Source organism: Anabrus simplex, chromosome 2 (assembly GCF_040414725.1).
Source record: "Anabrus simplex isolate iqAnaSimp1 chromosome 2, ASM4041472v1, whole genome shotgun sequence".
Classification (NCBI taxonomy): Eukaryota; Metazoa; Arthropoda; class Insecta; order Orthoptera; family Tettigoniidae; genus Anabrus; species Anabrus simplex.
In genome coordinates this window covers 659,089,113-659,103,636 of record NC_090266.1, presented here as the reverse complement: position 1 = coordinate 659,103,636, position 14,524 = coordinate 659,089,113, and the positions used below count along the sequence as shown (strand labels likewise).

The 14,524-nt window shown below is 40.3% G+C and overlaps 1 protein-coding gene across 2 annotated transcripts in view; it reads right to left on the bottom strand.

The window, feature by feature from the left end:
- LOC136864330 (gamma-glutamyl hydrolase A) overlaps window positions 1-12,927 on the bottom strand; it is a 204,228-nt gene extending 191,301 nt beyond the window's left edge. For both annotated transcript variants that reach the window (XM_067141169.2, XM_067141170.2), the window contains exon 1: window positions 12,705-12,927. In XM_067141169.2, coding sequence (XP_066997270.2) covers window positions 12,705-12,798 — 94 coding nt within the window. In that variant the 5' untranslated portion in view covers window positions 12,799-12,927. The remainder of the gene's footprint in view (window positions 1-12,704) is intronic.
- Between the last annotated feature and the right edge of the window lie 1,597 nt (window positions 12,928-14,524).

The following is a 14,524-nucleotide window of genomic DNA, read 5'->3' as shown; positions in this document are numbered from 1 at the left end:
AATCCCTGCCCAAACACTGATGCTGAACCGATGCTGATGAGACGCTTCAACCATTCCCCGGGGATTTTCTGTAGCCCACAGATGAAGATTATGCAGATTGACGATGCCATTTCTGGTAAAGGTTGCTTTGTCAGTAAAGAGGACTGACGACAGAAATCCCATAACTGTGATGGGCTGGTGCACACACCATCGATAAAATCCTTCCCGTAGAGAGAAATCCGCTGCTGATAATCCTTGCACTCGTTGCAGGCGATAAGGATAATAGCGGTTGTCATGCAGGATACAAATAATCGTAGTCTGGCTTACATCACGTTGGCAGACCACTTGCCTGGATCTTGTACTAGGGTTTGTCTCAATGTCCTGTAGAACCTGTTCCCTCAGATCTGGTGTACGCACAGTCCGCCGCCTCCCTGCACGTTCGTCTGTCTGAAAGGACCCATGATCACACAAACCCCCAAAAAGGGCTTGAAGCGTTGTGTGATGTGGTTGGTGTCTGTGAGGACACTTGTTTTGGTATAGCCGTGCTGCTTCTCAACTGTTTCCATTGGCTTGGCCGTACACAAACACCATCTTGGCTTGTTCCCGACATGAATACCGGACCATTCTGCTTCCGACAGTACGCTGCTTCAATCACACTATCTGCAACAGAAGAAACACACTGCAAGTAGTCAGAGAAAATTCCATTCGTCAGTGCCATCTACCGTCGCAACGATGCATTTCCGGACACATGTTCATGTGACATTTTATCCTCGATTTCCAGTCAGGAATAAGTCCCTGCAGTTTGTCGGTTTTATTAAAGTTCACCCCGTATAAATGATATGAAATAAATCTACAAATTGCAACGTTCGGATTTTATAATCTGAACAGTTCTTTGATCAAAACAAGAAATTTAGAAAATGTAAAATCAAAGTCAATGTCATTGCCCTTTAATATAAAATTATTAAATGCTCCGCACATTCTCTGCAGTGAGGAATTTTTATGATAAGAGAGTTTTGCTTCGATTACAGAAGAAAAATTGCCTTAGATGTAAGCTTGATGTTTTCACATTAAAATTGAACGGTTCAATCAAATGCTATTGTCCAATATGCCATTCACACATTTTCATACGTACTTACGTTTTTTATTTTATTTTTAACCACCTGTATGAACCAGAATCCTGTATACAGCGGAAAAAATTCTGGTCCCTTAGGTTTCCACTGAAGAGAGGTTTTACTGTAAATGGAACGGATCTCGTGTTCATGTTTCAAACTGTATCCTTACTATGATCATTCTGTCATTGATCTTCTTTACCTCCTCAACATACAATATTCAAGGACATCCTTTCTAATGACCATTCCTAAGCCGTTTACTGCATTCCGTCTTCCACTGTAAAACAGTGTGTACCATTCCTTCAGATTTCTTTCCCCTCTTCCACTCAATTTTGTTTTATTACAACCAAGGTTGGCTATGTCTTCTCTTTTGTGAACTCTATCTGCGCTTCGGTCTTGTTTGTCAGAGTTAGGATGCTGACTGTCCCAATTTGGATATATTGTGATACCGATCGCCTACTTCTGAGAGCTCCCCCAGTACCTTAAGAACTGCACGTCACCTGCAGGGCATGCCCCAGAATTTTCCGAGGCCTTACAATATCTGCACTCATTTTAGGCTTTTATTAAGATGGGTTCACAACTACCAAAAGCATTTTAGAGCTGCTGCCATGAGAAGGTGATGAGGCCACTCCTAACATGGAGTACATATGTCTTCTGCAGCCACCCCTAACCTGGGGACAGACGCTGCTTGACAGGTTCCAGTGTCATTTCCTACACTGAGGGGACCATCACCCCACCTAAGAGAACTCGTCCATCCGAAGCCATTGGTCCTCTTAGGGGGGGTTAAGTTATTTCTCGCCACCCAATACTTCGTGCAGACTCACTGGCTATATGGCTTACTCTATTACCGTAGTGGACTGAACAGGTCAGACAAGATCCAGGATATTATAATAGATAAATAAAGAGATTGAGGAAGAGGTGCAAGTCGGAAGCAAACAGAGTTAAAGATGGTTATGGATGTAAGGAAAATTTTAACAATAATAATTGTACCAGAGGTACACTCGCCCTGCTCATTTAAAATAAGCGCTTTTTAGAAGGCCATTTATAATGCAAACCTTGAAATTGCTAGTGGAAGAAGTTCAAACGTTTTACGACAGAGGTCCCTACTGTCAAACTTGGTACTCCCTCTGATGAGAGGATGGACAATTAAAATTCAAGATATATTTAGTATTCATTAGTTGGTAAAACTGAATTGTTTGTAAATTGATTTTGGTGTTCTAAAGTTATGAACACTTCTCTCTCTTCTTGCCAACTTAATATTTCAGCCAATAAGAAATTGTTGGATATTTATTAAATTAACCAATAGGAATTGTGCGTGTCAGCACCTCAGCACAGAGAAATCTGGAACCTTCCTCTCCGCTATAAAAGCTGGGACCGTTCGGGCCATGTTGTCTTTGTGATTGCTCCAGTTAAGAGGTTTAGTGTGTGTTCGTAATGGAGACAGTGGGAAGGGCTACCTCATTCATCTTCGGGAGGTCCACCAGCTCAAAGTAATGGCAGACTCTGTTTAACCATGTAATAGTCTTTGAAAGCTAGCTCGAGGGGAAGGTTTCAATTTTCTTTTTCGTAATGTAACTTTTATTTCTCAATGTAAATTCTCAAACAAGTCTAAAGAACTTAACCAAACTTAGGGAATAAACAGTGAGGGACCCTCTTGTATTCCCTTTCAACTTGATATTGAGGTGACTATGATTTTGTGATCCTTAAAATCTACCTCTTAATTTTGTAAACTTTCTCTCCATCTACTCACCTCCGTAGTATAGGCTTAGCCTCTGTAACTTCAGGCCATAAGCTCACATAGGGTTTAAAGATGATCTGGTGAATTCCAAAGGAGTGCAAGAGTTCGCCTCCTAACATTTTGATTTTCAGACAGTAACTTTAACCTTTTGTTTTTAAATAAGGCCACATAGAATGGGTACTTGTTACCCCTGTTAGTTCAACTTCTACCTTTTTTCATTTTGTGTCTTGGTAAATCAGACTGTTGAGCAATTAAGACAGTGTCTACTGTTTGGTTTTGTTAAGTGTAGGCAGGTGCCTTAATAGGCCTAGAACTTGTAATTTTAGAGGATAATCTCCTAGGAAGTAACCGTGTAAAGCAAAGACACTCGTCCAACTGGTGTAAAATTTGGGAGCTCAGCCTCCTTGAGTAGGCACTGAAGGAAGCAATGGTGCTCTCGTTAAATTTGTAACTAGGGAGCTTCAAGCTCATGTTGTTAAATGGTTGCTATCTGATTTTTCTAATATTGTTACTCAAGCTCACGAGCTAGACCTAGTACCTGATTTTGTTACTTTGTCAGCAATTTGTAAGGTTTGAAAGGAAAAGAAAGAAAAAAAAAAAAAAAGGAGGAAAGAAATATATTCCAAAATATTAAAGTTTCAAATTGCTATTTAATCTTGTCTCTATCCACCCATTCATGCCCGCACTTTCTTTCACCTTTGCATTCCACAGAAGCCTCGAATAATAATAATAATAATAATAATAATAATAATAATAATAATAATAATAATAATATAATAATAGTAGTAACAACAACAATAATAATAATAATAATAATAATAATAATAATAATAATAATAATAATAATAATAATAATAATAATAATAATATTTAGCTTTATGTCCCACTAACTACTTTTACAGTTTTTGGAGACGCTGAGGTGCCTAAATTTAGTCCAAAGGGAGTTCTTTTACATGGCAGTAAATCTACCGACACGAGGCTGACGTATTTGAGCACCTTCAATTACCACCGGACTGAGCCAGGATCTAACCTGCCAAGTTAGGTTCAGAAGGCCAGCGCCTCAATCGTCTGAGCCACTCAGCCCAGCTAGGAGAATTTTAAGGAACTTACTAGGAAACTGAATTTATCAAAAGAAGTCAGCTAAGGATAACATGATGGCAAACATAATTCGCAATCATATGAATCTTAGTGAAAATGGAGGGTATGTATACGTACTTTAATGCAGAAACAGGTTACAAGGACATTCTAGGAATTATTATTGATCAAGGAACGTATATATGTGAGGATTTAACCCTCAAGTACCGAGATCCGGTCACCGAGACTGCTACGGCATGGTTGACTTTAAATATCTGGAAACTCCGCTGTTGCAATAACTTGTTCTGTTAGCTGTCTTATCATTGGGTTCTGAAAACAACTTCGCCCCTGTAGTATGACAGTAACAAGTTCAAGGTTACACGCAGTCGTGATTGATGTTCAGGAAGCGGCCTGTGAGACTGGACCTCGGTATTTACGTTATCAGTTGATGTGAACTGTTTCAGCGATCAGTTATCATCCATCGCATGCAAGCGGCTCATGAAACCGGGTCTTGCTGTTTTATTTATCAGTGAGTGTGAAGTGAAAAGTCTCAGTGATAACACTTGATGAAGGAGGTTTTTGGTACGAACAGTCCTGCAGAACTAGTGTCACAAATAATACTGCTATGGATACTTCCAGGGCATGTGTTACACGTGAAAGCCTTACTAAAGTTGTGCAGGAATGGCTTGAAGAGGACTGTAGTGATGGAGACAGTTGTGAAGACAATATCGTTATTCATAGTGATCATAGTTCGGACTCGGAAAATAGTGAAAATCCTGAGGAAGTGGTAGTTAGCACAATGAATAATGAGATAGAAGAAAACAGTGTGAGTTAATCTTCCAACGAAAGTAATAGCGACGCAGTTCGACCTCATTATTACGGCATGAATCAATATAAATGGTCATCAAAACCCTGCATTCCTAAGCATTCTCGGACACTGAAACACAATATTTTGAGACTCCCAGCTTTACGATGTGCAGCTCACATTGGTACTGAAGTACTGTATCTGTATGGAATCTTCTTATATCGAATGATATTCTCGGTATCATTCTTCGATGGACAAAAGTAAAACTCGCCAGAGAGAGAAGCAAGTGCAAATCACAAACAGACTTGAGAAATGTGGATATGATGGAGCTGAAAACCTTCATAGGTTTGTTATTTCACTCTGCAGCTTTCAAATCCATTCATGAAAGCACAAAGTAAATTTTTGCAACAGATGGTACCGGGAGGGAAATATTCCGCTGCGTGATGAGTAAAAACAGATTTGAAACTCTTCTCTCAAACCTTAGATTTGACAACCCTGACGACAGAAGTGAACGCAAAGAGACCGATCCTACAGCAGCAATTTCTGAGGTATTTGTTGAATTTGTCATGAACTGTCAAGAGTGCGTTCAGTGTTGGATCATCTGCGTGTATTGATGAGATGCTGGTCAGCTTCAGGGGGAGGTGTAGATTCAAGATGTATATGCCCAGTAAGCCGTCCAAGTATGGACTAAAACTAATGTGCCTTACTGATGCTAGGAACAATTATTCCTATAATGGGTATATCTACTACGGTAAGAACTGAGGCGGGTTAACGCTTAGTGTAGAAGAACGTCGTCTTTCAAAACCTACTCAAGCAGGACTTTGACTCAGTGCTCCCCTATATGGATCTAACAGAAATATTACTGCAGACAACTGGTTTAGTTCAACAGAAGTCATGAAGTGTCTGAAAAGCAAGAAACTTACACACATAGGAACTCTCCAAACGAATACACGGGAAATTCCACCAGCATTTCTGCATTCAAAGACAAGAGAAGTAGGATCATGTCAATTTGGATTTACCAGAGACATCAGTTTGGTATCAGAAGTCCCAAAGAAGGGGCGAGCTGTGATTCTCGTATCTTCTATGCCCCACAACAATGCAATTAATGCTGAGACTAATAAGTCGTGAAAAGTGTGTGGTATATTGCACTGGACGGCGCACACGGCAGTGGCCCACGCCCATTTTGTACAGGGTCCTGGACATCAGTGCTGTCAATACCTTCATCATGTACAATGCCTTCAAGGATAATCCTGTGAGAACTAGGTTAGAATTCATGTTGGATCTCGCCTCCTCTCTTGTGAAATTGCAGATGGAAAGAAGAGTGAATGATTTTCCTCTCACGTTCGAGCTGAGAGCTTGCATCCACAGAGTTATGAGAATGCCGGAAGAAGAACCACAACCCTCAAATGAAAAGTTGCAAAAAAGGAAAACGTGTTACCTGCGTGACCCAAAAAAAGAAAAGGAAAACATCGTACTTGTGCCACGGGTGCAAAAAACCAATCTGTTTGGGGTGCGCTAGTAAAGTATGTACTCGCTGCATTCAGCACGAGTAGAAATGAGGAATAAATTTCTGCCTTGCAGATTTTTTCCGTGTTAATAATTTTCATTAATTTCCACCATTTTTGGTTAGTCATGACTGTGTTGTTACTGCAGTAGAATTTTGCATGTTACTTAGTGATATATCGTATTGTTCCTTAGTTCCTTTATTGTTGTAATATTTTTCTGTGTTGCTACCTTTCATCATAATTAAAAAGATTTGTCATCAAGTGGTAGATTATTCCATTACTATTTGCGTATTTCCCCACCAGGAAAGATCACTTTTTTTTTTTTTTTTTTTTTTGCTAGTAGCTAAATGAGGCCCCATGCGAACTAAATGAGGCCACAACACTGGTTGCAAATCGAAGATTGTGGCGACGTTTAGTAAATTCACAGAGGCTTGCAGACTGAACGCTGAAAGGCATAACATTCTATAATGATAATGTATGTATGTATGTATGTATGCTAGTGGCTTTACGTCACACCGACACAGATCGGTCTTATGGCGACAATGGGATAGGAAAGGCCTAGGAGTTGGAACGGCCGTGACCTTAATTAAGGTACAGCCCCAGCATTTGCCTGGTGTGAAAATGGGAAAACATGGAAAACCATCTTCAGGGCTGCCGACAGTGAGATTCGAACCCACTATGTCCTGGATGCAAGCTTACAGCCGTGCACCCCTAACCGCATGGTCAACTTGCCCGGTGAAAGGTCACTATTGAGTACTGAAAACATTTCTATACAATGTTAGAATTTATACATGTATTAAAATGTAAAACACTTTTGGCGGTCTCACTGACCGGACCTCGCGGTTAGTGTTACAAATCAAGACCTCGGGTCTTAGGCTGTGTGCACACCAAGCGCGCTTTGCATAGTGTGTTGCGTGCTGCTCAACGCTAAGCATCACAATAAGCACAACCAGTGCTTTGTTCCTAAGCCAGGTGTTCATACTGTCCGCGCTCTGCTGCGCTGAACGCCTACCTTACAGCTAAGCGAAGCGCCAGGCAACGCACAGTGTAGGTTAATTGCTTAGCATTACCTAGCTGGTTCTGAAGCTATGGAAGAAGAAATTATTCATGCAGTGTTTCAAAAAGAAGAAATATGGAACCCAAGCCACAAAAACTACAAACATGTAACTGTTTTGCAAAATAAGTGGACGTATGTATCTACAACAGTTTTATCGCATTCCTACAATAAACATATACAGTAATATTAGTTCTACTGTCACACCTTACTGGGCTTAACATTGTGACAGGATGTAACTGCGTATGGATTTTAGTGTTGGAAGTGTCCGAGGAGAAGTTCAGCTTGGCAGGTACAGGTCCTTTGAATTGATGTCCGTATGTGACCTGCATCGTGATGAGGATGAAATGATTATGAATACACACATACACCCAGCCGCGTGCGAATGGAATTTACTAATTATTATTACAATTCCAGACTCTGCCGGGAATCGAAACCGGGACTCCTGCGACCAAAGGCCAGTACGGTAACCATTTAGCCATGTAGCTGGACACTTTGTGACAAAGTGCACAGAATCTCCCAGACTCTGTCATATCGGTTTATAATTTTGCCAATGGAGGGTGGTAACATGAAGAATATCACTCTGCAGGCCAGTAGTGGGCTTGGAAGTAAATACTTCTGTTTATGAATTATATTCGTCACACATTTACTCCACTTTCGTTACGATAATTGTGCATGCTAATTGTAACAATATTGCAAAATACTATTTATAATTATTATATAAAGAGCATGATTTAGCCGGAAATTTAATTTCCACGTTTGATGCCCAGTGCTTCTAGACAATTGGGAAAATTGAATTTCTCTCAACACTTCTCTGCTACTTGACACATTTCAGTTGCAGGGTTTGGAAGGTCAAAGGTATTTTTTGTCATTCTTAAGTAATCATAAAAATTATCGCGATAAAGTCTTGCATCTCTACACAAACGATGGTAATTCGTTCTTTACTAAATTCATGAACCCACTTTCGATTCTTCTTTCTAATTTTCAATTTTAGGTAACTGTTATCCATCAGTAAACTGTTTCTAGTGTACTTGGATAATGGCGTTAGTTTGTGACCACCCTAAAACGCCTCGCGCCAAACTAAGCTGAGAGCACGGCGTAGAGTTTTTGGTGTGAACAGCAAGCACGCCTTGCGTTATGCATAGTATTTCACGCTACACGCGACACATTATGTGAAGCGCGTTCGGTGTGCATGCGGCCTTACAGGTTAAAGAAGACGGAAGTATTCAGTCAGCAGTGTGTAGATTGTAGAATATAAGGGCACTGTCCTGGTGGAGCAGGTGACTAATATTAACAAAGTACAGAAGACTGACTGAGAATGCCAGGCTGTGTAGTTCAGGCAGTAGAGCGCTGGCCTTCTGAGCTCAAGTTAGCGGGTTCAATCCCAGCTCAGTCCGGTGGTATTTGAAGGTGCTCAAATCTGTCAACCTCATATCGGTAGATTTACTGGCACGTTAAAGAATTCCTGCAAGACAGAATTCTGGCACATCTGCATTCCAAAAGTGGCAAAAGTAGTTAGTGGGATGTAAAACCAATTACATTATTACTTATTAATGACTAAGCGGGTGGCTATATCAGTAGAAAATAGAACTCTGAGAATTCGAGTAGGTGAAGCATTATCTTTTTTTTTTTTTGCTAGGGGCTTTACGTTGCACTGACACAGATAGGTCTTATGGCGACGATGAGATAGGAAAGGCCTAGGAGTTGGAAGGAAGCGGCCGTGGCCTTAATTAAGGTACAGCCCCAGCATTTGCCTGGTGTGAAAATGGGAAACCACGGAAAACCATTTTCAGGGCTGCCAATAGTGGGATTCGAACCTACTATCTCCCAGATGCAAGCTCACAGCCGCGCGCCTCTACGCGCACGGCCAACTCGCCCGGTGAAGCATTATCTGATCCTGTAAAGAATAAAAGGAGAGTTCCTCAAGGCAATATTGAAAAAAATGTTGATTGATTTTCTCATTTACTTCCTCAGTATCAGAATAGTGTACCTCTTCCGTAACACAACCTTCCTCCCTATCATCGCCCTCACCTTGCACAGTATTTTCACCCAACCACTATCGCATAACATCCTCTTCGCTAGCACCAGCCACTGACATAGCAACACAACTGCTAGCGTGGGCTACAGGTGTAGCCCAGTCAACTTCAACACCAAATTGTGCATGTAGCCCGCACGAGTGCACGGAGTGATATTAGCAGACAAATAAGGTTGAGTGGAGTTTTTAAAAGTAGGAAAGATAAAATTGGAATTCAAGAGGACAAATTAGGGCAAATAGTAATTTATCGGAATAGGAGTTAGGGATTGGAATTATTTTCCAAGGGAGATGTTCAATAAATTTACAATTTCTTCAAAATCATTTAAGAAAAGACTAGGTAAAAGAGTGATAGGGAATCTGCCACCTGGGTGACAGCCCTGAATGCAAATCAGTCGTGACTGATTGATTTATCCATTGATTGATACATGGAGGTAATCAGAGCACTAAAGGTTGTATACAAATAGGTTGATTTTAATAAAAAGAACACTTTCATCCTTCATTGCTTCAAAGCATCCTCCTGAAGTCATCAACGTAAGATATTAAATCTTGTTCACACCATTTGGCAAAGTTTTCCTTGTCCCTCTCCCACATATGCTGCAGCTGTTCTTCGGGACTTGTCCCATCTTTGGGGAGTTTAATCATGCGGTAGAAGGTTGATTTGGGAAAACTGTAGGAATTGGATCAGTTATTAATTTAGGAAATTTTCCGAGGACATGAATCGACTTGCAACTTTCAGTTGAAAAGAGATATTCCCTAACCGTACAGTCTGGTTCAAAATGTTTAATGCACACAACAGTTTGGTCACTGACTTTGAGGTTTCCAGGTGTATGTTCTTTACTCACATCTCCCCTAAGTTTCATTGTTAGGGAATTTAAAATCTTTAGTGTCTGCGACAGTATAATTTCATTTACATCCTGGTACGCAGCATGAACAACCTTTTTTTAAATGTTACATTATGAAAATATATACAATATGATGCACAATATTAATAACTCAATAAAGATTTTTTTTAAAAATTCCTACAATGTGTGTATATTAATTTATCCCCATTGGTTTGGTTACTGCATACGGGATTAGACTTTGTTTGCGAATTTTATATACCATAGTGCGGTAATTTGTAATAACATCAACCTGCGTTGAATTCTTTGAGTGATGCAATATTCTATGAATTTCACCCAATGGCAGTGGTTAGTTTCTGTGGGAGGCATGGAAAATGTTGCTCGATATATATTGTTATAAATGTATTTCTAGGAGCGAGTATTGTAGGCGCACATTTTAGTGATAGATGGGCACCCTAGTGCTGAATCGATCAACCTCGGTTATCTTCGAGATTCGTACTGGCAACCTTAGAAACACAAACTAAGAATCGCTTATGATCGTTGTGCGACATCTGGCGTACACTTTACGTACTCGTACTGCTGCTGTTTACACAGCAAAGCCAAACTATAGAGTTCATGCTAGGAACAAGTTTTGCTTCGAGAAATGTTATATAATATTATATATTGTGCGTGTGACACAGTTGTTGCCGTAAGATAATAAAGGTTTAGAAAATTCATATCGATCAATCATATTATCGATTCAATTCAGATTTCATTTCCATTCAGTTGGCAGTATTACCGGAACCGGCAGTGCTCCCTCCTTACTCCTCAACCCAGTACAAAAATCTATCACTAAAAAGTGCGTGTACAATATGTAGGGGATCTCTAGCTGGTAGAACTGAAGCACGGTCCCATCAATTAGCATGCAAGAAAATGCTGGGTTGGGTACGGGGAATGATGCTCTCTTATTCTTAATGGCTAAGTCACTTGCTCAGACAATGCCTTTTTTTTTGGCTTTACGTCGCACCGACACAGATATGGCTTATGGCGACGATGGGACAGGAAAGAGCTAGGACTGGGAAGGAAGCGGCCGTAGCCTTAATTAAGGTACAGCCCCAACATTTGCCTGGTGTGAAAATGGGAAACCATGGAAAACCATCGTCAGGGCTGCCGACAGTGGGGTTCGAACCTACTATCTCCCGAATACTGGATACTGGCCGCACTTAAGCGACTGCAGCTATCGAGCTCGGTCAGACATTGCTACCACCGGTTCATCTGCAACATCATTAGTTTGCAAGGCAAAATGTCAGTGCAATAAGCGATGTTCGAGAGTGGACAGAAAATAATTCATTTCTTGCCATGCCAAGACCATTGATCTGCTTAGTGTAGAGCCAGTGATTGACATTTGCACTGTAAGCACAGGGGATCTGGCATGTTAGGCTTCGAAGCAACGGCCAGTCCTCAAGAATCCCACGGTCTACTGTGGTTAGGTCCGACGAGTGAGAAAGGTTTTTCTTGGGGTACATTACTTTATTACCATTATTTTAGGAGCTTTTACTGGGTCTTAGTTGTCAATGACAATTATCTAATGAAGTGTGTGTGTACTGAACTATGGGAGTGATACAATACTGAATACTTTAACCAATAACATGTTCCTTTACATGCCTACTTTCCAAAATGTCATAGCCTTATGATACCAGTATTTTACTATAAAAGTAAAGCAACCTTTTGGGACAGGGTGGTGGCTCCCCAGCAGTGGCAATGAACGCTTCTATCTCTCCTATATGTCATACAAGGCATACATGTCAAGTCAATGTGACGAGATGTATGTATGTATGTATGTATGTTGGGTATTCAGCCCAAAGGCTGGTTGAATCCTCAACAGGTCCACCATTAGCTGCCATAGCTGGCCTAGGTGTCACTGAAGAGGCATACTAGGGAAATGAGGAGTGAGGTAGTTTCCCGTTGCTTTCCTCACTGAGCCAGAAGTTGCTACTGCATATCAGTCTGCCAAGCCCACTGAAATGTGTGCACCAACCGACCCTATGAGCGACAATTTCACACCAACCAGAGCAGGGACTGGCTGCATAAAGAATGGCATCACTAGCATCACTCATACCTCAGCCACTTTCATATTGTCAAAGCCAAGGATAAGATTGAGACAGGTCAATGAAAGTAACAAATTTAGTCTAGCCCAGGAGACATAGTGCACTGTAAACACTACATCTTGCCAGATCGTCTGTAAATGACTTTGAAATATTACTGGTCAGATATTGTCTGTGCACGTGGCTTTACAGTATTATTGGTCAATCGAAAGTAATCAATGCTGTTAGGTTTCATATTTTCCAAATTTCTTTTTAAATCATGGAAGTCGACACCTACAAGATTCCTTTTCCCCAATCATTTACATTTTTAATAGCTTTTTGTTTTACGTACCGTATTGCCTTTACACATAATTTACAAAAATAATTATTGAAATTTTCTGGACTAATTGAAATCTTAAGTTTTTCTCCGATGACAATATTTGTTAATTATGGTCACAGAATTGACACCAAAAAAAATCGTCTATACACTAAATATACCTTACCAATTATGGGCCGATTATTCAACGGAGTATTCTGGCTTTGCAGTGTTTTTGATAAAAAGGAGAAAGCGAATAAAATCAGCATCCAAACATCCATTACGCCTAAATGAAGTTCACAAGCACGTAGTTGACTGAATATACTGCAACAATAACATTCAATAACCTAAGAAATCGGGAACAGGTTAAAAATAATCACGGATCCCATCAATTCCTCATCCGTCGTTTAACCATTGGTTTAACCCTTAACTTCTTCTTTTTCTTCTTCTTCTTGTATGTTGTTGGGCTTAGTTGTTCCTTAACAATGACCCATTCAATTTGGAACCTAAACATGAACACATACACAAGCGTTCTTATTCGTTTTTGATTGGTTTCAGCCGAAACTTTTTGACCAGTCACCAAGTTCTTTGATAGCGCCAAATCGCCGTCGGATGCAGATCGAGCAGGCAGTGCGCCAAATACAGTAGACCCAACCATCGCCCTCTACTATTCTTCTTCTTCTTTTTTGTTTGTTCTTGGACTCTGCGCAGCGCACTACGTCCAGTCACTGGGTTGTTTTAAACTTCACCAATCAAAGTTTCTGTTACAAAAAGGGATAGATTTGAGGGTAGTGGGAAACGGAAGGACTAGTGTATTGGGAGAGGTTGTGTAGGAAAGAGACATGAGGAATATTCGAGGCGTCTAATACTACAGATATGTACAACAGAACAAGTAGACATGTGTTAGGTTGCAGGGATTTAGCACGGGGACACAGGGTTCTACATCTTCACGCCAGTGTGATCTATCACGGCGATTTACTACTATAGACATACATGACCAAGATCACAAATAAGGGAGGCAGGATCGTACAGATTAAATCAGGATATTACATGCGTGAAAAAAGTTAGTCAGTAACTCAGCTAAGCGAACTGTCGGATGGTATACTAAACAAGAAATAGTGAGAGGAAGTTGAAATCCGAGTGATAGTAAAGTGGAAATGAGATGTTGTTGCTGTCGGGGATATTTCTCACATTGAAACAAAATATGATTTATAGTGCCGACATAGTGACCACAATTACACAAGTTGTTTTCCTTAATCTTTAAACGATACAGATGTTCCAGTGTACAGGCATGATTCAAGCGAAGTCTGACTAGAGTAGTGATATGACGTCGAGTGTACTTTCCTTTTGCGAACCATGGTTTAATAGCAATGGTATTTTGAATATTGTAGAAATGTTTACCTTTAAATTGTGCAGATTGACGCCAATGTTCGTTCCACTTTTCTCGGAGAAATTTCTGACAAATTGTCCATACATCATTGTGTGGGAGTGCAATATGGTAGCGTAGGCCTTGTCCATCAGCTGCCTCATTGGCCAGTTTATCGGCCATGACATTGCCTGTTATGCCAGAATGTCCTGGCACCCAGGTAAATAATACGGAACGATTTAGTATAGTTAGATCATACAATAGTTGTCTTAGATTTTCTATATACCAATTGTCCGCCTTTGTAGGATTTTCTAATGCTTGAAGAACACTGAGAGAATCTGTACAGATGAGGGCCTTTTGGATCGTAGAATGTTTAATATATATTAACACTTGACGAACTGCAAATATTTCAGCTGTGTAGATGGATGCGTATTGGGGTAAGATGAATTGTTTGGATACTTGCAGCAGAGGGGAATAAAAAGCAGCTCCTACGTCGGATGTGTCTTGATGTTTTGATCCATCAGTATAAAATGGAACGTATTGATTATATTGATCTATAATAATTTTGAATGACTTAGTTGCTATCAGTCTGTTTAAATTCTCGGAGATACTGGAATCATCGAATTTTGTACGGATGATAT